This window comes from Sus scrofa, chromosome 16, assembly GCF_000003025.6.
Source record: "Sus scrofa isolate TJ Tabasco breed Duroc chromosome 16, Sscrofa11.1, whole genome shotgun sequence".
NCBI classification, from domain to species: Eukaryota; Metazoa; Chordata; class Mammalia; order Artiodactyla; family Suidae; genus Sus; species Sus scrofa.
In genome coordinates, this window is record NC_010458.4 from 24,331,903 (window position 1) to 24,356,785 (window position 24,883).

Genomic DNA, 24,883 nt, shown 5'->3' on the forward strand with positions numbered 1-24,883 from the left:
GTCACCGCTATGGCGGGTTTGAACCAATGGCCTGGGAACCTCTGCATGCAACCTCCCCCCAAAAAAGTTACATTTACACTATATTGTAGTCAATTATTATTATTATTATTATTTGTTTTGTTTTGTCTTTTTGCCTTTTCTAGAGCTTCTCCGGAGGCATTTGGAAGTTCCCAGGCTAGGGGTCGAATCAGAGCTGTAGCTGCCAGCCTACACCACAGCCACAGCAACGTGGGAGCTGAGCTGCATCTGAGACCTACACCACAGCTCATGGCAACGCCGGATCCTTAACCCATTGAGTGAGGCCAGGGATCAAACCTGTAACCTCATGGTTCCTAGTCGGATTTGTTAATGGCTGAGCCATGATGGGTACGTCTGTAGTCAATTATTAAGTATGCAATATCATTATGTCCAAAAAAAGTACATACCTTAATTAAAAAATACTTTACTGCCCAAAAATAGTAACCATAAAAAAAAAAAAAAGAAAAAGAAAAAGAAAAAAAAATCAGCAAAAGATTCCCAAACACAGAGCTGCGGTAGAGGGAGGATTACAGAAGGTTGAGGTAACTGACAGTGAAAAAGTTGGGAAAAACTGACTTAGTCCGATCCTGAGATTTGTAGATGAGACAACTAAGAGGATGAATGATTTGCCCAATATTGCATCATGGTTTATTAATAGCAGAGCCAGCATTAGGATTTGCTCAATTTGTATTTTGGAACTTGTGAAAGAAATTTCCTAATATGCTATTTTCTTCAGTGTTAGGTCTTTGCATCTTGAATCATGGTGTTTAGTGTTCTTAGGATTTGTAACCCAAATGCTTCATATTTTGTTTGGGGGTTGCTTTGGGAATAAGAATGTACCAATAGGGAAATACCCTATCCCAAATGCTAAGTTTATTAATTTGTACTCCCTCTGCTGGCCAACTTTTCACTAAAGTGGTTAAAATTTTTTTTCTTTCATAGAAGTAATTGAAAAATAAAAAACTTCACAGTAAAGAGGTGCCATAAAAGGCTAGTTAATTTCAAACTTCATTCTTCACCATTTTAGGGTAGTCTTCATTCATATCTACTCTAGTTACATCAGTACTTTAAACAGAATACAAAATTATATCTGCAAAAAGAAAACGTTTTAGACTCTTCTACAGTTTTAATCTTAGGTATGCATACTTTTTGTGCCCATTCTCAACAAATAATTAAAATATATTCACAATTAACAAACAGGGACAAACTTTATACAAACATTCTGCTACTATTATAATTTTGAAAACATTTAACCCACTAGTAAGAGAGGAGGCAGTACTGCCTTTTAACAGACACAGAGTTTGAATAGTGAATCTAAGATACAATCATAATTAGAAGTACAAATAATAGTTCTCTCCTTATGGAAAGTTTAAAAGTTTCCTTCCTTATATTCCTTTGCTGTTCTTCTTTACATTTCTTTAAACAACACAGTCATTTTTTCTCAAATGATTTTTTTTTTTTTTTTTTTTAGGAAGGGAGCATTGTCTATTGGTAGTCTAAAAGAAGTGCCTTGATAACTGCAGCTAAGGCAGAAGTGGGTATTTAATAATTTTTATATCTCATTGATGTAGTCTTCCAAAATGTATGTAAAGAAATCATTTTCTAAGTCCCAAATTTCAAAACTTATAATTACTTTATAAGAATTTTATAACAAACGGCAATAAGTAGTCTTGAGCATTAATTTTATGTGCTACCTTGTCTGTGCTAACATGTCAACTAAAACCCAGAGTTCACATTGACATCAAATGAACATCGCAGAATGACCAAAGCTCAGAGCTAGTCATTGTCGTAGATACAACCTGAAAGAAAAAAAGAAAAAATAAATTTAAATGTTGTTATACAAAACACATACCTATTAAGTATCCCAAGGTTGGAAATGGGGATGATTTATACTCTCCTGGTTCGGGATTTACAAAAAGTAGAATTGGCTCACTTGATGAAAGAGCAGTTAAATGGAAAGGCATGTATTTATTTAACATTCATTGCTCAGTGTACAATCCCAACAAAGGTTCTGGACAAATCTATTCTCTATCAAAAGGAGACTCAGATAATTTTAACTGGCTTGTAAATGTAATTTTTGATAGTAATTTTGAAGAGGTTGAAAATATTAGATATCAGTAAGAATCATACATTTAAAAGGAGACTAAAAGGATAACTAACACTATGCTTCATTTCAGGTGAGGTCAATTTTTTAGATAATAATTCAGAAATATATGATGCTTAGACAACATTAATGAGTGATACCGGTTATGAAACAAGTACCTACTTATTGGCCAAGTACAAATATTTTTGTGGATCTAAGGCAGTTCTTATAAGATTTATAGTACAGTGAAAAATTCACTAAATATTTTCATTCTTTTGTTTTCAAATGAGTTTCCCTTGATTTCCAGTCAAGTACAAAAATAATTTTTTTTTCATTGTACCATGGCAATGACCTTTCCTAACATTTTCAGGTGATTCAAATTCTGATCAGATTGGAAGGCTCTAATTAACCCAGCAAGCTATTTTCAAGCTATTTTCTTATTTTTTCTAAGAACAGGAAATTCACCATAAGTGTTCTCTGTGGTGGGTGTGAGACTTACCATCAGCAATATCATCATAAATCTCTCCATCACTGTAAATGTAGAAAATAATTTTTATTTTAAAGAAAGAATCTAACATTAAAGCAGTATTTACATTAAAAGTTTAATAACATGATTTTATCTGACATAAGGCAGTTAAAAGTGAGAAGTTACATGATATGCATTTTTTTTTTTTTTTTTCTTTTTAGGGCCGCACCCATGGCATATGGAGGTTCCCAGGCTAGGGGTCTAGTTGGAGTTATAGCTGCCCACCACAGCCACAGCCACGCCAGATATGAGCCATGTCTGCACCTACACCCCAGCTCACAGCAATGCCAGATCCTTAACCCACTGAGCAAGGTCGGGGATTGAACCCACGTCCTCATGGATACTAATCAGGTTCATTAACTGCTGAGCCACGAAAGGAACGCCCATGTTATGCGTTTTTAAGTGGCAAGTAATTTCACATTCCTCTGCATTTCCTTTCATTGACTTAATCTAATCTTGTTTCATTCTTAAAACACACACACAACTTAGTCCATATCACAGATATACAAAATAATGAAAACATGCTCCAAGAACACAGACCATACCTTAATCATCTTTAGATTGAACCGGGAGCCTAGCACCCAGCTGTGCTTGCTAAGAAGTGTTTGTTGAACTGAACAAACTGAAAAATCATTGCACAGTACTCCACTGGGTGCCCTAATCCAAAATTGTGGTGGTTTCTTTATATTCCTTAATACATCAAACTTTCACTACTTCCATTTGGATTTCAAATGTTGAATGAAATACCAAAATATTTGGCCTGGGAAACAGGTGCATCATTTTTGCAATGTTTCTAGTTATAATTTGTAAATATTAATTACAAAATATATAAATACTGGTTACAAAATAAGTAGTCAGGATATGGTTTATATGGTGATTCTTACGTTGTATAATTTAAAAAATATTTTTGGTTATAAGCAGCATCCATAATAGTAGTTCTGGAGACTTTTACACATTCTAGGTTTTATCCGACCTTAAATCTTTATGAAAAAAATCTATTCTATACACATAATGAGTGCCTCCTATGTACCAGGAGATATAAATATAAGACACAGCTTTTACTTGAAGAAGCTTATAATCTAATGGAGGAGAGAATGATATGCAAGTAATTAAAATAGCATTATAAATATTAATATAGCTTTGAAACATAGGATATAGTTTCAAAGTTCGGAAATGTAAGGTGACTTTGTCACTTTGACCCACTCTGAATTCCTGTACCACCTTTGTGCATTTATCATGGAAGCAGCAGCAGGCATTTCAAATTGCTACCAATTCTGGCAGATGCTGTGAGTTCCCTATGTCTTCTGTTTGGATCCTTTCTCTGAGACTGAGGGAGGGTTTGGCTAATGGAAATCTGACACACATGCAAAGATGACAGATTTTTCTATCATTCATTCAATAAACATTTGTTATATATTCACTTCAATAGGTGGTGAAGAAATATTTACTTAGAGAGGATACTTTCTAAGTTCTCTCTTAATCATCCTGTAATAATCACTGATGAAGATGTGGTCCCCTTATTTGTCACATAGTCTTTCTTTGAAATGTGTACTTCTCATAGAGTAAAACCTATTGAAAAGTCCCATGCCTATCACTGTGATTAATGTCCTGAGGAAAAGAAAAGTATTATGATTATTTTTCTTTTGACTCTTCACTGGTTTGTGGACAGGGTACTTGATTTGCTTCTTTCAGGTTGCTCATGGATACGGTTTGTGAATCCTCCTTAATTTCTTTACTATGCTGAATTCTGTACATCTTTGTATGGGTATATGATCTACCCTGATAATGGAGTTCATTTCTTGCACTTGTTTACTTAGAACAGAATCTTCAAACATTGAGGGGGACTCTAATAGCACTAGTACCAGACTGTGACAACGTCCTATTCATAAGAATAGAAGAATCATTGACCATTATCTTTTTTCTGGCATGCTTCCAAAAAAGGCAACTTAAGACTCTACTATGCCTGGTATTAGTAAAGAAAAGCCCTCAATTAGGGGCCAAACTATCAACTGTTAACAGGTGATATTTGTACCTACTGTGCAGATACTAATTGGTCTCTGATTAATTCAACTAACTGCTTTAATAGCAAGTGAAATGAAAGTTTTTTTTTTTTTTTTTGTCTTTTTGCCATTTCTTGGGCCGCTCCCACGGCATATGGAGGTTCCGAGGCTAGGGGTCCAATCGGAGCTGTAGCCACCAGCCTACGCCAGAGCCACAGCAACGTGGGATCCGAGCCGTGTCTGCAACCTACATCACAGCTTCATGGCAATGCCAGATCCTTTAACCCACTGAGCAAGGCCAGGGACTGAACCTGCAACCTCATGGTTCCTAGTCGGATTCGTTAACCACTGTGCCACGACGGGAACTCCTGTTTTAAAATTTATGATTGTTTAGTGGAATATATTTTCACAAATGATATTAGGACTGTTTCTTAAAGAAAAGCATAAATTCTTTTGGCAAGTAATAATAGCAGAAGAAAATGGACTTACTTGTCCACCAAGTAACTTCGAAGGACATAACCATCTGAGAAAGAAAAAGAAAATAAATTTTATTAATAGTACAAACCTGAAAGAAATTGAAATAGAATTTAATAGTTAAAAGAACACGCTCTACTATATTGAATAATTCTATCTAGCTCCAAATATATGTCCTATTTGTGTCAACTTTTCTTTCTTTTCCTCTTGTAACTTTTCTCCTACCTGGCTCTTTTCCTCTATTTACAATCTTTCCTCCTTTCCCCTTAAACTGAAAACCAGTATTTTCTTTTCTAAGCTACTGTAGGCTGTTGTAGAAGCTTCTGTCACAGTTTTGTCTATTTCTTCAAGGTGTTGCCCTCTTGACGCAGTTTGAAGAAGAATTTTACTAAGTGTAGTTTCTCTAATTGCAAAAGTAGTTCATAGGTAGGGATTTTAAATACCACCAGGTCTAAGAATTAAACAGAGTGAGAACTGATTCAACTCCCCTTTCAGCTCAGGGACTGAGAGGTCACCTGGGGAGTGTGCATTCTAAAGGCTTTCCAAAAACTCTCTTATAATCAGTGTGGAAGATCTTCCACTCCCCTCTGCTGCCTTCTGACAGAGTATGAACATTTGCATTACCATCTTTCCTGCAACAAATCATTATTAGGAGAATACATGCCAGGGATTCTAGTAATTTCTCTAAGTAAAGAACAGACCATATCTTATACCAGAAAGCACATTTTTTTTTTTTTTTTTGCTATTTCTTGGGCCTCTCTCACGGCATATGGAGGTTCCCAGGCTAGGGGTCGAATCGGAGCTATAGCTGCCAGCCTACGCCAGAGCCACAGCAACGCAGGATCCGAGCCTCGTCTGCGACCTACACCACAGCTCACAGCAACACCGGATCCTTAACCCACTGAGCAAGGGCAGGGATTGAACCCGCAACCTCATGGTTCCTAGTCGGATTCGTTAACCACTGCGCCACGACGGGAACTCCAGAAAGCACATTTTTTAAGCCTCATTTGCCCCTATTACGCAAAAATACTCCTGAGAAAAAATCTGGACTATCTTTCTTGAGGAAATGTCTGCTGACATCTAATTAATATTACTAACTTCTGTAGTTATTAGTTTTTTAAATCACCTAAACACTACTGTATGTTTCAGATTAGTACCATTTATAGTATGGTCAATCCAGCTTCAAATAATTTCTTTTTTTTTTCTTTGTGTCTTTTTCAGGGCCGCACCCATGGGCATATGGAAGTTTCCAGGGCAGGGGTCCAATCAGAGCTGTGACTGCTGGCCTACGCCACAGTCACAGCAACATGGGATCTGAGTCGCGTCTGCAACCTACACCACAGCTCATGGCAACACCAGATCCTTAACCCACTGAGTGAGGCCAGGGATTGAACCTGCATCAGGATGAATACTAGTTGGGTTTGTTACTGCTGAGCCACAGTGGGAACTCCTAGTTTTAGTTTTAAATTAGAGTTGATGCTTAAAAAATGATAAACTAGGAAGCTCATAAGCAAATATCAATACAAAAATAATAAACTTTCTTAAACATATTAATGACATGATGCCATTGATTTAACATGCAATTTTAAAAAAAATTTATAATCATACAACTGAAATTATAGGTTAAGTTTTAAGAAAATGAACTTTCTTTTGAAATATTACAGGATTAAAAATTCAACCAATATATTTTATCAAGAAAGTCACAGCTTTTTAATGAAAACTGCTTTGGAAAAGAATCAAAATTACCTTTGATTTCCTATACTATGGAAGTAATGAAGCATGTATCAAAATGATAAAAGCACAATAAAGTAACATTGTTCTCAGAGTATTAGACCATATCTTCCTTTTTATTTCCATTAAAGCAAAAGTGGCAAATATTATTAATGTAAGGTCATCTAAAATTAATATTTTTGATCCTTGGGTAGCCTTTGATATCACAGTTCTTTTATTGGTTTCACATGAACAGACTTAAATTAAGGTAGACATCATCATTTAACATAATTTTTAAGGGGGGATAAGCTCATCTCTAACAAATTCAATTCTACATGTGTCTGTCAAAAAAGAAAATCTTTTAGGAGTTCCCTGGTGGCTTAGTGGGTTAAGGATCCTGCATTGTCATTGCTGGGGCTCCGATTAGAGCTGTGGCGTGGGTTTGATTCCTGGCCCGGGAACTTCTGCCTACTGTGGATATGGCAAAATCAAAACAAAACGAAAAACAAACAAACAAAAAACCTTTTAGACTTTTAGAAGTTGTAGATTTCTTTGTCAGGGTTCAAATCTTTCTTTACCTTAGAATAAAATGTGAAGAGTCTCTATAGACAGTAAGGGGCATGAACTCTTTTTTTCGTTAGTTACAATTGGTAGTTCTGTTTTCATTTCTGAATTTTCTCTTAAAACAAATTGGAAAATAATACGATAGGAAGTGTTCCCATGATATTTGTGTTTAAATGGATAATTTAAAAATAATGACTATTATTTTTAATTTAAAAATAATAATTGACTGAGGTCAATCTCATTGTCAGTTGTTTGAGCTTTGTAAAGTACTGCATTAAAATTAGAAAATAGAAAATTAGAGAAATTTATAAGAAATTAGAAAATATGGCTAGAGAGTGGAGTTATGCTGGCATCAAATACATTTCTGTTGTTTATAAAAACTATTCAGACAATTAAGAGAAATAAAATTCAAAACAAAGAGAATATAATCACCATTTGTGGAAATGAAAAGTTTTTATTTTCCTGTGCTTTTAGGTAATCTATTTTTTAAAACTCAGTTATGCTGAACTTATACAGACCTAGATAAAACACTGTCTGTAATTAGGCATAAAACTGTCCTTTCAGTGACCAAAGTTAATAACTCATGATACATAACTCAATTACCTAACTTCAGAAAATTAATTATAAAAAGTATGTTTTCTTAGATTCTCAAGTCCCTATTACTTTTCCTCCTATATCTTGCCTATTCAAGAGTTCTAAGGAACAGCTTTTTCTTTTGTTGAATGCACTGTCCTTGCTGTTCTGTGTGTGAAATACCAAAAAATCAGTGATTGTAAATATTATTTAAGAACAAGTTTATCAAGGGATTGGAGTGTGGGATGAGGGTGTGCTGCTCTATTTTAGTTCCCTGAAATAACGTGTTGCTCATTAGTTATAAAATCACTATTATATAGCATTTTAACGGGGTTAATAACTTTGAATACAGCATAGGTTTTGCTTTCTGGTTCCTTTAAAAACCTCTGCTAAAACTTCATTCTGCTAGAAGCCTGATTCAAGAAACTGTCAAATCAACTGACTTACTGTGATGTTTCATATAGTCTCTCCATTACCAATTTTTTTTTCAGTAGAAAAATGTTCTCTTTGCTCACATGTTCCATGTACAGTCATCATAGGGAATGTTAATAAAAAATACAAACAAACGAAATAAACGAAAAAACCCTCTCATCATAGTTCGAGCACATGTAGAGTAGCTGTTGTGTGTTCTGTTAGCCCTATAATACTGTGGGCACTGGCCCAGCAGGGATTTTCACACATAATGTGAAATTATTATTCGGAAACTTCACATTCAGAGAGTAGAGCACAGTGGCTTGAAATAAATGTATTGGAAAAGGTAGTGAGGCAGGGCTAGTTAAAAGGTAACACCTGGAGTTCCCTGGTGGCCTAGGGGGTTAAGAATACAGCGTTGTCACTGCTGTGGCATGGGATCGATCCCTGGCTCAGGAACTTCCACATGCCACAGGCACAGTCAAAAACAAAACAAAACAAAACAGAAGTAACACCCACCTGCATATGTACCCGTTAATTTCTTCCCACATCACTGACTTGCTACAGTGCAAATGTGTCCCAGGACTAATGACTCACCTTCCAGAAGGGTATTGTGAATATAAAATTACCCTGGCTACACAAAACCATTTTTAGAGAAAATGAAAAATATCTTTGTTCTAATATTTTCAACATTTTTACTTAATAAAAATGACAACTTTTATTATTTCCTCCTTATTTCATCTGTTGTGAGCGAGTCCAGAAATAAAGTTAAATTTACTCAATTTGGCTTCATGCAGTTTAAAAACAATAAAATCATATTGCATAGATATACCCAGGCAAGTGGAACAATGTCCAACTTCAAGGGAAAATGCTCATAATATAATAGAAACTAAAAACAAAATGTAGTGCATAATAGTAAAAATAAATTATTATCCTAATTTCATAGAAATGATCTCTTTCCTTCTCTCTCTCTCCCTACTTATTTTTAGGGTTTCAAATCAAATCAGGTGACTTAGAGAATTTCTGAATAAAAATTTTTTCTTCAGTGTGCATATGTCGTTTCAATTTTTTTTTTTTTTTTTTGCTTTTTAGGGCCTCATATGGAGGTTCCCAGGCTAGGTATCAAATCAGAGCTGTAACTGCCGGCCTATGCTATAGCCACAGCAACGTGGGATCCAAGCTGAGTCTGCGACCTATACGACAGCTCACAGCAATGCCAGATCCTTAACACACTGAGCAAGGCCAGGGATTGAACCCACATCCTCATGGATGCTAGTCAGATTCGTTAACCACTGAGCCATGATGGGAACTCCCATGCGTTGTTTTAAAATTGAAAACGAAATTACCTAAGCAAAAAAAATGATCAGTTGGATTTGGGAATATCCAAAGCACTTTTAAAATTTCCCTTCCTCGACACCCAAAGAAAATCGAGAACATTTTGCCCACAAATAACTCATGCCTCATTCCACACTTTTTTGTAGAAAATTCTTCTCCAGTAACAAGAGGTGGGAAAACTCACAAGCTTCTGAGACGTTGAATTGAGGAATATGCATAAATATCAGCGAGAAATTCTAAGCATTTGGAAATGTGCCAGAAATATATATTTAAGATCTCAACACGTCTACAGTATGCTCTTGTACAAGTGAGTGTGTGAGACTTGATCAAATGTGATAATGCCTGTAGAAGTGGCTTGTACTCTACTCCTCAGTGGGAAGGGATTATTGCTAATGCTTTAGCCTCTGATTTCTATCGTTGCAAATTAGGTTTAAATAAACTACAATTTTCTTTTCTTTGCTGGATTTAGGAAGAATAGGAAGTAAGGAAAATGTTAGGGTCATTGTGTGTTGGATTGAAAATACCGTTACTGCTCATTAGATGCAGAAGTAAAGAGCTGTAAGATTCAACCTTTTCCAAATGATACACAACCAATGAATCACATCACTAAAGGGAAGACAGAGAACCTCTGTCTCCTAACAAGTTAAGATATTCAACAGGCTTCTTCCTACCAATGTCAGTATGTCAGAGTTTCATTTGATTATCCAACTGCTATCCCCGAACTGTTATACTCAATTCAGCAAGCCCTGAACAAGGTGCCAGGCGGTGTAGAATGTGTTGGCAATACAGTGTTGAGAACAATTCATTGAAGCTACCCTCAAACTCGGAGTGTAATGAGTGATAGATTGGTAAAAAAATAAGAACAATTACAGCAATAACAGTTGTAGCAGAGTGGAGAAAGGGAGAGAGTCGTTGTGTGACGGTGGCTGGGGGAGGGAGTGAGTGTGCTTCCAATTTTAGATGACAACTAGGATGTTTTTAACAGATAATTTATGGGCATTCCAAGGAGAATAAAATAGCCTAGAAGGATGAAACAGCATAGTTTATTCAGGGAATGACAAGTAAGTAGTTTGTATTCCTGGAGTGTCAGTTGCAAATGGGAAATAGTGGATGAGGGTGAGGCTAGATCATAAAGAGTTTTATATACCAACCCTAAAGACTTCGTGTTTTTAAAAATAATATTTGGGTAACAGTGTGGTGAGTGGATTGATGAGAGGAAGGGTAGGATAGATGTATCATTTCAAAGGCTATTGTAATAATCCAGGTGAGAGTGGGCTAAATCCATACGAGAATCATTCCAAGTCCTATTGGGTATTTGAGGAATGGACCAGAAATGAAGAAAATTAAGAATGTCAAGGATTCAGCTCAGAGAAAGAATAAGCAAGCCATTTTAGAACAATTCAGGAAAGCAAGAGATCTGGAAAGATGAAAGGGAAATCAAGCAGATATGATAATTAAATTGTGGAATAATGCAACAGCAGATGCTCCTGGCGGCCCTTTCATATCCATTCACCATTATTGCTTCACTGCTTTGCGGTTCAACTTTGAACTGATAGCACTTGCATTTTTAATTTATTTACTGATAGCTTTTCTCTGGCTTCCAGAACTCTTCTTTGTCCATTTGCTCAGTATTCTGAACGATTGGCCACCTGCCCAGGAGTAGGCTTCAATTCCTGATGGACAGGAGTTGATGTATAAATACCGCAATTTGTTTTCCAATGGATAGGATAATACTGCCACTTTGAGTTCCCAAATGACTAAGCTCCAGCTACCCAAATGGTAACTTTTTTTTGGTAACAAGGCTTTAAAAAAAATTAAAGTATGGTTGATTTCCAATATTGTGTTAGTTTCAGGTGTACATACAGTGATTCAGTTACATATGCACATAATATACATATCTTCTTTTTCAGATTTTTCCCTTAGAGATTATTATAAAACATTGAGTATAGTTCCTGTGCTACATACTAGGTGTTTATTGTTTATCTATTTTATATACAGTAGTGCATATATGTTAATCCCAACCTCCTAATTTATTCCTTCCCCTTCTTGTCCCCTTTGGTAACCCTAAGTTTGTTTTCTATGTCTGTAAGTCTCTTTCTGTCTTGCAAATAAGTTCATTCTTATCTTCCACGACTGAACCAGGAAGAAATAAAAAAAATATGAGCAGATCAGTTACAAGTATGGAAACTGAATCTGTGATTTAAAAACTCCCAACAAACAAAAGTCCAAGACCAGAAGAGGCTTTATGGGCAAATTCTATCACATTCTTCTCAAATGCTTTAGAGAAGAAATAACATCTATCCTGAAACTATTCCAAAAAAATTGCAGAGGAAGGAACACTTCTGAACTCATTCAATGAGGTCACCATCACCCTGATAACAAGGCTTTATTGGCTGCCTCCTCTTTCCAGTCTATTCTACTTGTGGCAGGGTTTGCCAGCATCACCTCCCATATGGGGGAGCCAAATTAAAGCAAAGTCCAGCCCTCAAAAGTCTTTAAATAAAAATAACAGGTATGCAAGTGCTGTAAATATAACCATCTGGTTTTCATTCTGTTTGAGATGGACCCCTGAACCACCTAAGGATTGAATTAGTTATCAATAAGCTTGGAAACTGTAAAGTGCATTGATCTTGCACCAGAAAAAAAAAAAAGTCACAAGGATCCCTTGGTTTTTAATCTACCAGAATTTCATGTAATGTTTTTAATTTTTACCTCTCATTTTTATTTTCTTTCTTTATTTATTTAGGCTGCCCTGTGGCATATGGAGTTTCCAGGCCAGGGATCGGATCTGAACTGCAATTTATTTATTTTTTTTTTTGTCTTTTTTGCCATTTCTTGGACCGCTCCCACAGCATATGGAGGTTCCTAGGCTAGGGGTCCAATCGGAGCTGTAGCCGCCGGCCTACACCACAGCTCATGGCAACGCCAGATCCTTAACCCACTGAGCAAGGCCAGGGATCGAACCTGCAACCTCATGGTTCCTAGTCAGATTTGTTAACCACTGCACCACGACGGGAACTCCCCAAATTTCTGTTTCTGATGCCGAATCTGAATCTATGCATGTTTGTTCTTGAGGTCATTTATATCCTGTGACTGAGTATGTTCCATGAACCAGCAGCATCAGTTACCTGGGAGCTTGGGAAAAACAATGTCACACCTCACCTCAGACCTACTAAATTAGAATCTGCATTTTCAACAAGATCCCCACATGGAGTGTATGCACACTGCAGTTAAGGAGCATTGCTCTAGACAAGGACAGGAGTCTCAGGATAGCAGGGCAATATATGTCTGAAGCTTGTCCTCTGCAAAAAGGTCCACATGACGTGTTAGAACAATTCTCTGTCATGAAAAACATGAAATGATTTGAAAAGTAGAGGAAATAAAACATATCATTTAGGTCCATCACCACTACTAGCATTTTTTTTGGGGGGGGGGTTGTACCTGCGGCATATGGAAGTTCTGAGGCCAGGGATCAAACCCTCGCCATAGCAGTGACCCAAGCCACTGCAGTGACAATGCCAGATCCTTAACCTGTTTCAGCACAAGGAAACTCCCAGCCACTATTAGGATTTTAATTTAGTTTCTTTTTCTTATGTATTTCTTTAACATGACTGTACATATTTTTTTTTTTGTCTTTTTTTTTGCCTTTTCTAGGGCCACTCCTGTGGCATATGGAGGTTCCCAGGCTAGGGGTCTAATCGGAGCTGTAGCCGCTGGCCTACACCAAAGCCACAGCAGCGAGGGATCCGAGCCGCGTCTGTGACCTACACCACAGCTCATGGCAATGCTGGATCCTTAACCCACTGAGCAAGGCCAGGGATCGAACCTGCAACCTCATGGTTCCTAGTCGGATTCTTTAACCACTGAGCCACCACGGGAGCTCCATCACATGACTGTACATAAATCCTAGCCTACTTTAAGCAGGCTTCTTATTTCTCTTACTAGTGTGTCATAAGAATTTCCTCATATTATTATCAAATCATTCTATCAAATATTCCATTTTGGCATTTTCATCATAACTTGATAATTTAAAAATTTTTGAACATTAAAAAGTATTTTGATGACCCTTTAAGCCTGTAGTTTTTCCTCATTGAAGACTATCCCTTGGGGTAACTCTTCACAAATGCAGGTGTGAATGGGGGTTTTCTTTGTCTCCTGGAGCTCTGTCTACGAATTACCTCCAGTGAGCTCCAAGTCTTAATACCAAAAACCCCTGCCTTTTATCCTTTGTACCCACATTCCATTTATTCCTTGTAAAAGCCAACCACACCTCTTCCACAAAAACTTTAGATTTATTTTCCCCATCCCTGAGTCACTGTGTTTTATTCTTAAAAACGCCATCTTGATTCCTGTCCCTGAGTCACCTTCCTGTCATTAAAATTGGACTCAGCGTTCACGTTTTCCGTGCAGACGGACGGAGCTGATATGGGGCAGCCATGCTGGCTATTCAGTTTTAAATATAAGACAACATAATTTTGAATTACTCTTCCCCGGACTTTAAATGAAGTAAGCTTCCTTTCAAAATTGGACAAAAACATTTCCATCTGTCAGCTGTAGTAACTGATAAAGTCAGAAAGGGTAGGACTCCTCTTGCATTTATTTGGAATAAAATGCCGCATTAAATGGGTCCAAATAGGAAATGAAAACAAGCGAATTTACAAGGTAGGAAAACTGCAAATTCTAGATGTGACATATGCAATATAATTTCAAAAGGAGGCCATAGCAAGGACCACTCATTACTTTAGTAGTACTTTCGTGTACATCCTAACAAACTAAGGAAGAAGTTATGACCACAGATTCTGTCTGACCCCCAGAGCTCACGAATCAGCAAGTCAAGGGTGGGTCCAGAGTCCCGCAGTTTGAATATGTGCACAAGAGTTTGCTGATGCTGGGGGTATGTGGGACCGCATTTCCAAAAGCACTAATTGGGCATTACCTTGGCAACTCAGGCCAAATGCAGCAGGTGGGAAATGAAAACAAAGTAAAAAGTAAAATACATTGATTTCAGCAGAGCAAGATCTCCAATTTCTTTTTTTCTTTTTCCTTTTTTTTTTTTTCCATTTCTAGGGCCACTCCTGCAGCATATGGAGGTTCCCAGGCTAGGGGTCTAATCAGAGCTGTAGCTGCCAGCCTATGCCACAGCAACTCGGGATCCCAACCACATCTGTGACATACACCACAGCTCAGGGCAATGCCGGATCCTTAACCCACTGAGTGAGGCCAAGGATCGAACCTGCAACCTCATGGTTCCTAGGTGGATTCGTTAACCACTGAGCCATGATGGGAACTCCAAGATTTCCAATTTCTTAATGTTTTCCACAATTCATGAAACATGAAGCAAAAAAGAGTTAATATAAACAAGAGTGATCACTAACGCTTATTTGGTTGTAAATTCTGGAGTGTCCTATCTCCAGAGTCAGTAGCGACTTACATTTTCCATCTTCGTTCCTGCAGAGAACTTTTGTATCATCTGTGTTTTGTATAACTTCCAGGGAATCTCCAGGCTTTACCTGTAGATCTCTGTTCCCCCACTTTTTAGAAGCTATGGAGGGTGCAACTTTGGTCGAATAGAGGACTCTAATTTCACCATCATACTGAAAAAATAAGGGAAAACAATTACATTATTGATGTGTTATTATTAAAGTAATTCATTTATGTATAGATTTATTTTAAAAGCCCTTGTTAAATAACTAGTTCTTTGTTTTCGAAAGATACCATAAGAGTATTAAAGAAACATTTTTGGAGAAAAATCGCTTAAAACCTCATCCACCTAATATAATAATTATTTTAAAATTAAAACAACTTTAAAGTTTAAAACATACACGTGTTGATTTATCACACTCATATATTGCAGAATGATTACCATCAAAGCTTTAATTCTATTGGTTTGATCACCTTACCATGCTGTAATTAGATCCCTAAAACTTAGTCATCTTATAATAGAACATTTGTGCCCTTTGACAAACATCTCTTCATGGTCCCTACTTCTGATAACCACCATTTTTCTCTCTGTTTCTGTGAGTGTTGCTTTTTTAAGATTTCATATTAAATTGATATCATACAGTTTTTGTCTGTCTCTTGTCTGACTTAGCTTTCAAAATCTACCCATGTTGTAACAAATGGCAGGCTTGGAGTTTCCGTTGTGGCTCAGTAGTAACAAACCTGACTAGTAGCCATGAGGATGCAGGTTTGATCCCTGGCCTGGCTTAGTGGGTTAAGGATCCAGCATTGCTGAGAGCTGCAGTGTAGGTCAGTCAAAAATGCAGCTCAGATCTGGCATTGTTGTGGCTGTGGCATAGGCTGGCAGCTGCAGCTCCAGTTTGACCCCTAGCCTGGGAACCTCCATGTGCCGAGGGTGTGGCCCTAAAAAGACAAAAAAAGAAAAAAGGGCAGGATTTCCTTCTTTTTCATGGCTGAATAATATTCCATTATATATATTTGTGTGTATGTTTGTGTATGTATATATATATATATACACACATATGTTACATATACATATATAATTTCTTTTTAATTAATACTATTTTAACTGTTTTTAGCTTAATTTCTTATTAAAGCTTAAATGGTAGTTAAATTTAGATGATTATTATAATATATATATTGTGCATGTATGAGAGTTTGGTTAATTAGTTATAGGAATAAATTTAAATATAAAATCTTATAGAAAATAAGGGAGTTGTGATGGATAACTGTGATATTGATAACTACACTTTTAAAAATCATCAATTCTTTTTCATTAGCACTTTGAACTTTGTATATCTAAATGTCACATACTTTAAATTTTTTCCTGAAGTCTTTTTCTTCTTTCTCTTGCTTTTTTAGCTTCTTGGGGTCTTTTTCTTCTGTCCTGGCCTTGGATCCTTGACTGGGATGAGAGAACACACATAAAATAGCATTTAGTTTCAAAATATAAAAAGGACAATGTGTAATAGACACTTAGCTCATAACATTACATTTTTGTTAAATTTCATTTTCAGTTAATTATCATCCTCAGAAATCCAGTACATGCATTGTAATAATTGGTGACATTTCATAATGCAAAATAGAGTCTTCAAGAGAATATAGATTGAGTTAAAATGGAAGTGAAAGATTATCTATTATGTCGAAAGATATAAAATGACTCAAGTATAGTTTAACATGGTTACACATCAGCAATTTCATATGATTCAACCTCTCCTTGAACCCCCTGTATTTTTCAACTCTTCCGAGATAATTTTTCAACCCTTCTAAGACAGTGGTTTGGCTAATGTCATAGAAAAGGCTTTTTTAAAAAAGAACACTTTTTGGAAGACCCATTTTTATGGCTAAAAAAATTTCCTATATATTAACTTTTTTATTTCTACTTAAAACGAAGCCAGGGTCATATCTTAAGTTACCAGCTAAAGCCAATTGCTATAAGAGAGGTGAAAAGGTCTAAGGCAGTGATTCTCCAGCCTCACCGCATATAGGTTCACCCGTGAACTTTTTTAAAAACTACCACTGCCCTTGTCTAATTTCAAGAACTTTTAGTTAAATTAATTTAAAATTCTAAATTAAATTTTAAAAGCTCCCAGGTGATATTAATTTGCAACCAGGGTTATGAACCATTTCCCAGAGTTTAATATGGATGTTGGGAAAAGACTGTGAGTCTCAGCAGGAGGGAACTTTAAAAATCAGAATATTTCTGAATAATGAAAAAATTTAAACACTGATATTCATTTTTATTTTGATTACCTAAGATAGGGTTTTGTTTGTCAAATTTGTTTGTCAATCAAATATTTTGATTGTTTTAAATGCTTGAGCCTTAGTTTTTGAATCTTAGAATTTCAATCATTCACTGGGAAATGAATTAGCACACTATTCTGCCCTAGGTTCTGCATTAGCTCTCAGTGTCTTCTGTCTGTTGTACCCTGGGCAGCAGTGGAATTGCTGGCCTGGATTAGCACTCTGGAGTGACCAGAATACACATGAATGTTAAAAATGCCTCACAATCTCTCTTAGAAAATAATTTATTTTATTTTATTTTTTTGGCCGAACCATGGCACATGGAAGTTTCTGGGCCAGGGATGAGCAGCAGCTGTGAGCTACACCACAGTTACAGCAATGCCAGATCCTTAACTCTCTGTGCCACAGCAGGAACTCCTGAAAACAATTTATTGAAACTTATTAAAAAAAAAATAGAATGCTATGTTGGAGAACACACAGTGTTTTTAAACTCTGAAAATAAGCGATAGGAAAGAAAATAGTACATATCGCATGAAGTTTAACCGGCTTGGGTTTATTTTGCTTAAAGAAAAGTGCCAATGTGTGACTCTGAGTTCTTAGAGATCTATTTAATGGAATGTGGTGGCATTTCTATAGCAATGTTAAACAGAAAAATGCGTTTAAAACTGTCAGAGATGGGGGTTCCCTGGTGGCTCAGTGGGGTAAGATCCTGTGTTGTCACTGCTGTGGCTCTGGTTACTGCCATGGTGTGGTTTTGAACTCTGGCCCTGGAACTTCTGTGTATCTCAAGTGTGTCCAGGAAAAAACAAAACAAAACAAAACTTTCAGGGATAGAGCCGACTTCACGATGGTGAGGAATATTAAAACTTAAGATATTACTAAGGGTTAGATTTTCCTCTCATAGACAACTGAAAAAGGAGAATGATTCTCCTTCCATCTTTCTTGCTTGCTTTGCCTATAGAACTTGGTTTTCTTATATAAATAACATATTTCCCCTTCAGTTTCTTCGATCTTGATACTGCCTCTTGTTCTCTAATTGGTTTAACAATGTTGGTGAAAAATAGAGTTCACTCATGCATTTTTACCAGCACAGCTCAGAAAATACCACTTACTGTATTCCTTTTGTTACTTTCATCCTTTAACTCATCAAGTCCAAGATCTTTTTATTCATCTTTCTTTTTTCTTGAAAAAACCTAGAGAGATGTTCTTGCTTTTATACATAGTATGTATCAAATTTACATATTTACTGGAGTGTAAAAAAGCACCCTACCATGTTATTTCCTATTTCAAAAGAATTTTCGAAAGATACTCCTCTTGTATTAACTGATTTTAGATTTTCTTACAATATTTGTTTCAAATTAAATTGAAGGCTTAGGTAAGCTGAAGAATGTCACTATTCACCATTGAACTGTTTTTGTTGTTTGTTTGCATGGAATCTTTGGGAATCTGATGCTTTTGTGAGGAAGTGACATAACTTTTAAAAGTCCTTTCAGGGAGTTCCTGTCGTGGCGCAGTGGTTAACGAATCCGACTAGGAACCATGAGGTTGCGGGTTTGGTCCCTGCCCTTGCTCAGTGGGTTAACGATCCGGCGTTGCCGTGAGCTGTGGTGTAGGTTGCAGACGCGGCTCGGATCCTGCGTTGCTGTGGCTCTGGCGTAGGCTGGCAGCTACAGCTCCGATTGGACCCCTAGCCTGGGAACCTCCATATGCCGCGGAAGCGGCCCAAGAAATAGCAAAAAGACAAAAAAAAAAAAAAAAAAAAAAAAGTCCTTTCGAAATACAAATCCTCAGGAATTCCCGTCGTGGTGCAGTGGAAACAAATCTGATTAGGAACCATGAGGTTGCGGGCCTCGCTCAGTGGGTTAAGGATCCAGCGTTGCCTTGAGCTGTGGTGTAGGTCGCAGATGTGGCTCGGATCCCGAGTTGCTGCGGCTGTGACATAGGCTGGCAGCTACAACTCCCATTTGACTCCTAACCTGGGAACCTCCATATGCTGCTGGTGTGACCATAAAAAGACCATTAAAAAAAAAAAAAATCTGCTCTCTCTCTGTTTCATAAAAGGAAACAATCTTGCGGAGGACGGTGGAGGCTTAAGCCAGCGGGGTGAGGGTTGAGACCTAAACTAAGCAGTGCACTCAAGACAAAAAACATTTTGGGAAACAAGTAAAAATAAAGGGAGGGGATGAATCAGTGACAGCAGCTGCAATCAGGCTCTCAAATATTTTTCCAGTGAATGAGTGAATGCAGTCATCAGTGAGTCACAGAGCAGAAGATAATCAGGAGATGGAAAAAGGGCCACTGGGAAGGGGGGGGGGAGGGAGAAAAGCAGGAGAGAGGAGGGAGGGGCGGAGGAGGATCTGGGCTATCCATTCATAAACCTGCCAGGGACAGAAATGCTGGGATCAGGGAGAGGAGGACAGAGCCAATCGGATCACCCAGAGGACACACGCACTCTGGTGTTTATTGCGGGTTTATTCCGGCTGAATTTGCTTAAGCAGTCTGATTTTCATTACATCTCTGTAATGAGAACATTTTCATTACCTCAACTCTGCTGGTGGAGGAGGGAAATCAGAGGCATCCACGTCATCATAAACTTCCTCTCCCGTGTCTAACAAAAGATGGAATAGCAAATGATGAGACACTCTTAATTTAAATTTTGATATGAGCATTCGATGGTGTTTTTAATATAAAGATTGCTTTAAGGACAACAAAGTAGGTTTTCCTGACGTCTCTGTACATTTCTCATGGAAGCACTCACTCCCTAGTGCTTAAAAGGGAGAAGTTTTTATTTCCCCTGATGTTTGTGTTAAATTTCCCTCAAAAAAAAAAAAAAAAAAAAAAAAAAGCCTAAACCCAAACCCAAACAGAAACACAAAAAGCCCACTACCACAACCAAAAAAAGCAATGACAATGATTATAATTATTGTTATCAGGAAAAAAAAATCTCCTAGTGACTGAGATTCAAAGGTTCACAAGTGTGACGAATGGCAGGATTAGTAGATTGCTGATGTTTAAAAATCAATATTCCTGGCCATTGGCAGAGGGTAGAGATTGAAAGATTTTTGTGGGATTTAGGGTGCAATGATACTATACATCATTTTATTGTAGGTCTGAGTCTTTGTGTTTATCTATCACTCTTTTTCTTACTCATTGATCTGCTCTTCATTAACGTTTACCTTAGAGTAATATTATGTGTGGCACCACCTTAAAATGAAAGACACTTTGGTTTTGAGAATCAGTGTCGGTGGGAAAGTTGTTATGACCTTAACTGATTCAATGGCTTTTCCAATCTGTAGACACCTTTCTTCCTTCTAGACTTCTTGTTAATAAAGGCAGGAGGAATGCTTCCTCTCTGCACCTATTAAGTGGCACCAGAGCAAATTAAGCTGAAAAGATGAGTTGAAGGGAATACAAATGTTTTAAGGAATGATTATCACAGAAATTTAAAACGCTCTGTGGTAGTGGCAAGGGTTTGATTTCCTTAAAAGACCCCCCCCTCATGTGTGTGTATATTTATGGGGTGTGTGTGTGTGTGTGTGTGTGTGTGTATTCCTCCCACTAAGGTTAACTAATTTCACAGGATAAAACTTGTTCAGATGAAAAGTAAGCATTTTTCAAGATTATATGGAAAATCTATAATAAATATGCAAAAATTTGGCATATCGTTGGTTTCCAGAGGGGAAGAAATGACTAATCCATGCACATGCACTTAAGACACACTTGAGACCAAAAGAAAATTTAAACAAGAAACATTTTTTTTACCTAACTGATCACATTTGTGTTCCATTTTACACATACTCTCTATGGAGTTAAGCACAGAGAGTCCCGAATGGTTTTTGGAAATTATAGGTTAAGACATAAGCTCATCATCACTTATTGTTCAATTTGAGTTAGAGCCCTATGTATTTGCACATTGATAACTGAAAACAAGTCAGATGAACAGTCTAGAAGAATAGATTACTTTTGTGTTTGGTTTGCTCTTTCAATTTATTTACAAGGTAAGATAAGCTTTTTGAAAGCCCCTGAATATTCTTGTGAGACATTTTATTTTGTTCAAAATAAATTTAAGAAAAACCTTTTAAAGATCTGTCTCAGCAGCGGTAAAAGAGTAAGCTGATCAAAATTGTATGAAGAGGAAAATGTTTTACATTTAGCAGTGGAAAATTTTTCCAAAGATGATATAAATGATACATTTAAAAATAGATTAGATTTAGATTTAGAAGGACCTTGGTGGCATATAATGTAGGGCATTTTTAGAAATCTTTCGGCAGAAGTCCAGTATACTAAGCTCTGACTGAACTGGGGTAAGGATGTGGGGAATGTTGGGGTCCATCCCTACTCATTTGTCCCTTTCTGCATAGTGATCTTATGATTAGAAGAACTATTTAAAAATCATTGATATTTAAAAATTTCCTCTTCCACTATTTTACTGCGGCCACCCCAGGTGCAGTTACTTGACTAGGTTACACAATTTATTATTTTCGGAGTCAGGACTTTAATCCAGATAGCAATGCCTATAGCCAATCCTTTCTGCTACCTCATCTGCAAGAAATGAAATTATCAAATATACAATTAGTTTTTATTACTCACCCACTTGTTTCGGAGGAGAAGGGAAACTGGAAAGAAAATGAGAACACAAGGATAATCAGACAATATAAACACAGACATTGAGTCTTTTATTTAGGAGAGGCATGAATAAGTAACAGCCCGGAGGCTCATAAAGCCTAATCGTCTGTTGACTATCATTCCTTTCTCATTCTCCATTTCTCTGAAGAGTCCTAAGTTTATGTTTATCAATTTGGAATTTAGCAAGACTTTTTTTGGATTCCAGTGTTGGCCAAAAAAGTCAAGAGTCAAGACATCTAATGGTTTGTTTTGTGCACAGCTACTGGACCAATGTTTTTAGATTTGTTGTAGGAAGTTTGGGCATATTATCATACTAGTCTAAATTAAATGGACTCGATATTTTGGAGTCATAGCTCAGGCCCCAAACTGTTGATCTGACTCAGAGAATAGAAGGGCAGAGTCAATATCAATGAAAGTCATAGCAATCTTTATATGACCATATTTCCCCAGTATGTACATATATATCCCAGTTCAGAAGAATGGTGAACAAGAGAGGAATATCCTGTGAAACTAGAGAATAAGAATTTATTAATACCAGTGATGAGATCAGGGTCGAGTGGCTTTTAGTTACAACAGAAAAAGACCTTTGCTTTTATGACTTTCTGTTGTTTAAACATGTACACACACACACACACACACACACCCATCACTGGGAGAATGGTGCACAGCTACATTAAAGTGTGACACGTCATTAGTGCAAGTGATCTAAAATCAGAATTAGCTGGTGTGTAAGTAGAGTAGAAAAAATAATCTCTGCTTTTCTAAGTAAGGACAATATTTGAGTAAAGCTGCATCAAGGGAAGATTTGTTATGCTTATTTAATAATTTTAAGTGTCCTGTTTATTGAGTGTTGTTTAACTGTCTCACAAAATACATAAAATTTGGAATTCTATGTGGAATTAATATCTTAAAAAGACTTCAGATAAGTGTGGTGAATCTATTAGGCACATATAAAACAATGAGAATATGCTGCACCAGCTAGTGTGATTAAGATCCTTCAAATTCATATGCATGGAACTTATACTGAAGTTATCTTCCAACTTATCTTTGGATGGAAGGTAAAATTTATGCTTTAGTCTTATTTATACAAATTGAAGATGTTTAGAATAATTTCAGGACAGGGTAAATATGTAATTCAAGTAGAATTAATATATCATTCTTATAAAAGAGAGTTACAAAGACTTTAACTATTGCGGTTACAGAAAAGAAATTCCAAATTATGTCCTTTATTTCTAGCAAATTAATTTTAAAAAGAGAATGACTATTTGAAGAGTAAAAAATACATTAGAATAGTCAATACATTATATACTAAAATGTGATGTTGGAATTGTGAGCTTTTAGATATGACACTACAGTTTAAAAGAGTCCTGTGGGGGAGTTCCTGTCATAGCTCGGCGGAAACGAATCTGACTAGTATCCATGAGGATGCAGGTTCAATCCCTAGCCTCGCTCAGTGGGTTAAAGATCCAGCTTTGCCTTGAGCTGTGGTGTAGGTTGCAAGCTTGGTTCGAATCTGGCATTGCTGTGGCTCTGGCGTAGGCCAGCGGCTATAGTTCCAATTCGACCCCTAGCCTGGGAACCTCCATATGCCATGCATGTGGACCTAAAAAGCCAAAAAAAAAAAAAAAATCCTATGAAACAGAGAGTTATGAGGGTGTGAGGGTGTGTGTGTGTGCACTTGTGTATGTGTGCTTATGCACGTTTGAATGGAAAGCAAAATACTTTTTTGAGCCATATGATGATTTTGAGCCCTTTGTTCTCCTCGTATGTAAATACATGAATTTAAAGCGACACAGTAAATGATGCTAGAATGACTAATGGAATAAAAAACATTAAAGTGGCTTAAGCCTGTCAGAATTTGGTTATTGGTTATAAAATATTAGTAGCATTTGATTAAATTAATATTAGTGTAGTTATTGTGCACTGGATTTGGTGGTCGGTTGACTCTTACGATGAACCTTCATTATTGTCTGACTCAGAGTCTTTAGGTTTCTCTCGTATACTTTTCTTTCTGTCATCTTTTCCCTTTATCATCTTCAAAATCCCCCAGGACCACGTGTTACTCTTCTCTTCAACCTGTGGCGTGGAGCTTTGGAGCACGTAGGCATTGATCAGATTTTTTATAATCACACTGCATTGATTATTCAGGCTGTAAGCTACTCATTGTACTTACAAAATGAAGCTATTAAGTTTACCGGTCATGGTCTTTCAATACTGCTGTTACAAAGTAAACAGTAGGTAAGTTGCACTCTTCTACTTGGTAGATTCTCTTGGTTCTTAAAGAGCAAACTAAGTCAGGATTAAGTTTTAAACATCAATTTAGCTTTACTATAATTAAAAGTAAGTAGTTAATAGATTTTAACATTTTAAATATGGGAGTTCTTGGGGGCTCATAGAGTTAAGCATCCAGCATTGTCCTGGCTGTGACCCAGGTTTTATCTTTGGCCTGGGCACTTTCACATACCATGGGCACAGCTGAAAAAATAAAATAAATAAATTTAAATATGTATTTAAAATTTTTAGCTTTATTTATTTATTTTTTGCCTGTCCATCACATGTGGAAATTCCTGGGCCAGGGATTGAACGCTTGACACTGCTGTAACCAGAACCATAGTAGTGATAGCGCTGGATCCTTAATCTGCTGAGCCACGTGGGAACTCCTCTATTTAAATTTCATAATATGCCAATTTAAAAGTTTAAACATCTGTAGTTCCTATCATGGCTCAGCAGAAATGAATCTGACTAGTATCCATGAGGATGCAGGTTCGATCCCTGGTCTTGCTCAGTGGGTTAAGGATCCGGCATTGCCATGAGCTGTGGTGTAAATTGCAGACATGGCTCCAATCCCAGATTGCTGTG

At 36.9% G+C, this 24,883-nt stretch overlaps 1 protein-coding gene across 4 annotated transcripts in view; it reads right to left on the reverse strand.

The window, feature by feature from the left end:
* The window catches only part of FYB (FYN binding protein), a 175,230-nt gene continuing 150,983 nt past the window's right edge, over positions 637 to 24,883 (reverse strand). For 3 of the 4 annotated variants that reach the window (XM_021076648.1, XM_021076647.1, XM_005672430.3), the window contains exons 12-19: positions 23,976 to 24,113; positions 21,989 to 22,014; positions 19,940 to 20,006; positions 16,469 to 16,559; positions 15,126 to 15,288; positions 5,117 to 5,150; positions 2,601 to 2,632; positions 637 to 1,817 (exon numbers count right to left, since the gene is read on the reverse strand). In XM_021076648.1, the coding sequence (XP_020932307.1) occupies positions 1,795 to 1,817; positions 2,601 to 2,632; positions 5,117 to 5,150; positions 15,126 to 15,288; positions 16,469 to 16,559; positions 19,940 to 20,006; positions 21,989 to 22,014; positions 23,976 to 24,113 (574 nt within the window). In that variant the 3' untranslated portion in view covers positions 637 to 1,794. The remainder of the gene's footprint in view (positions 1,818 to 2,600; positions 2,633 to 5,116; positions 5,151 to 15,125; positions 15,289 to 16,468; positions 16,560 to 19,939; positions 20,007 to 21,988; positions 22,015 to 23,975; positions 24,114 to 24,883) is intronic. The other variant, XM_003133908.6, reaches the window with a different exon arrangement.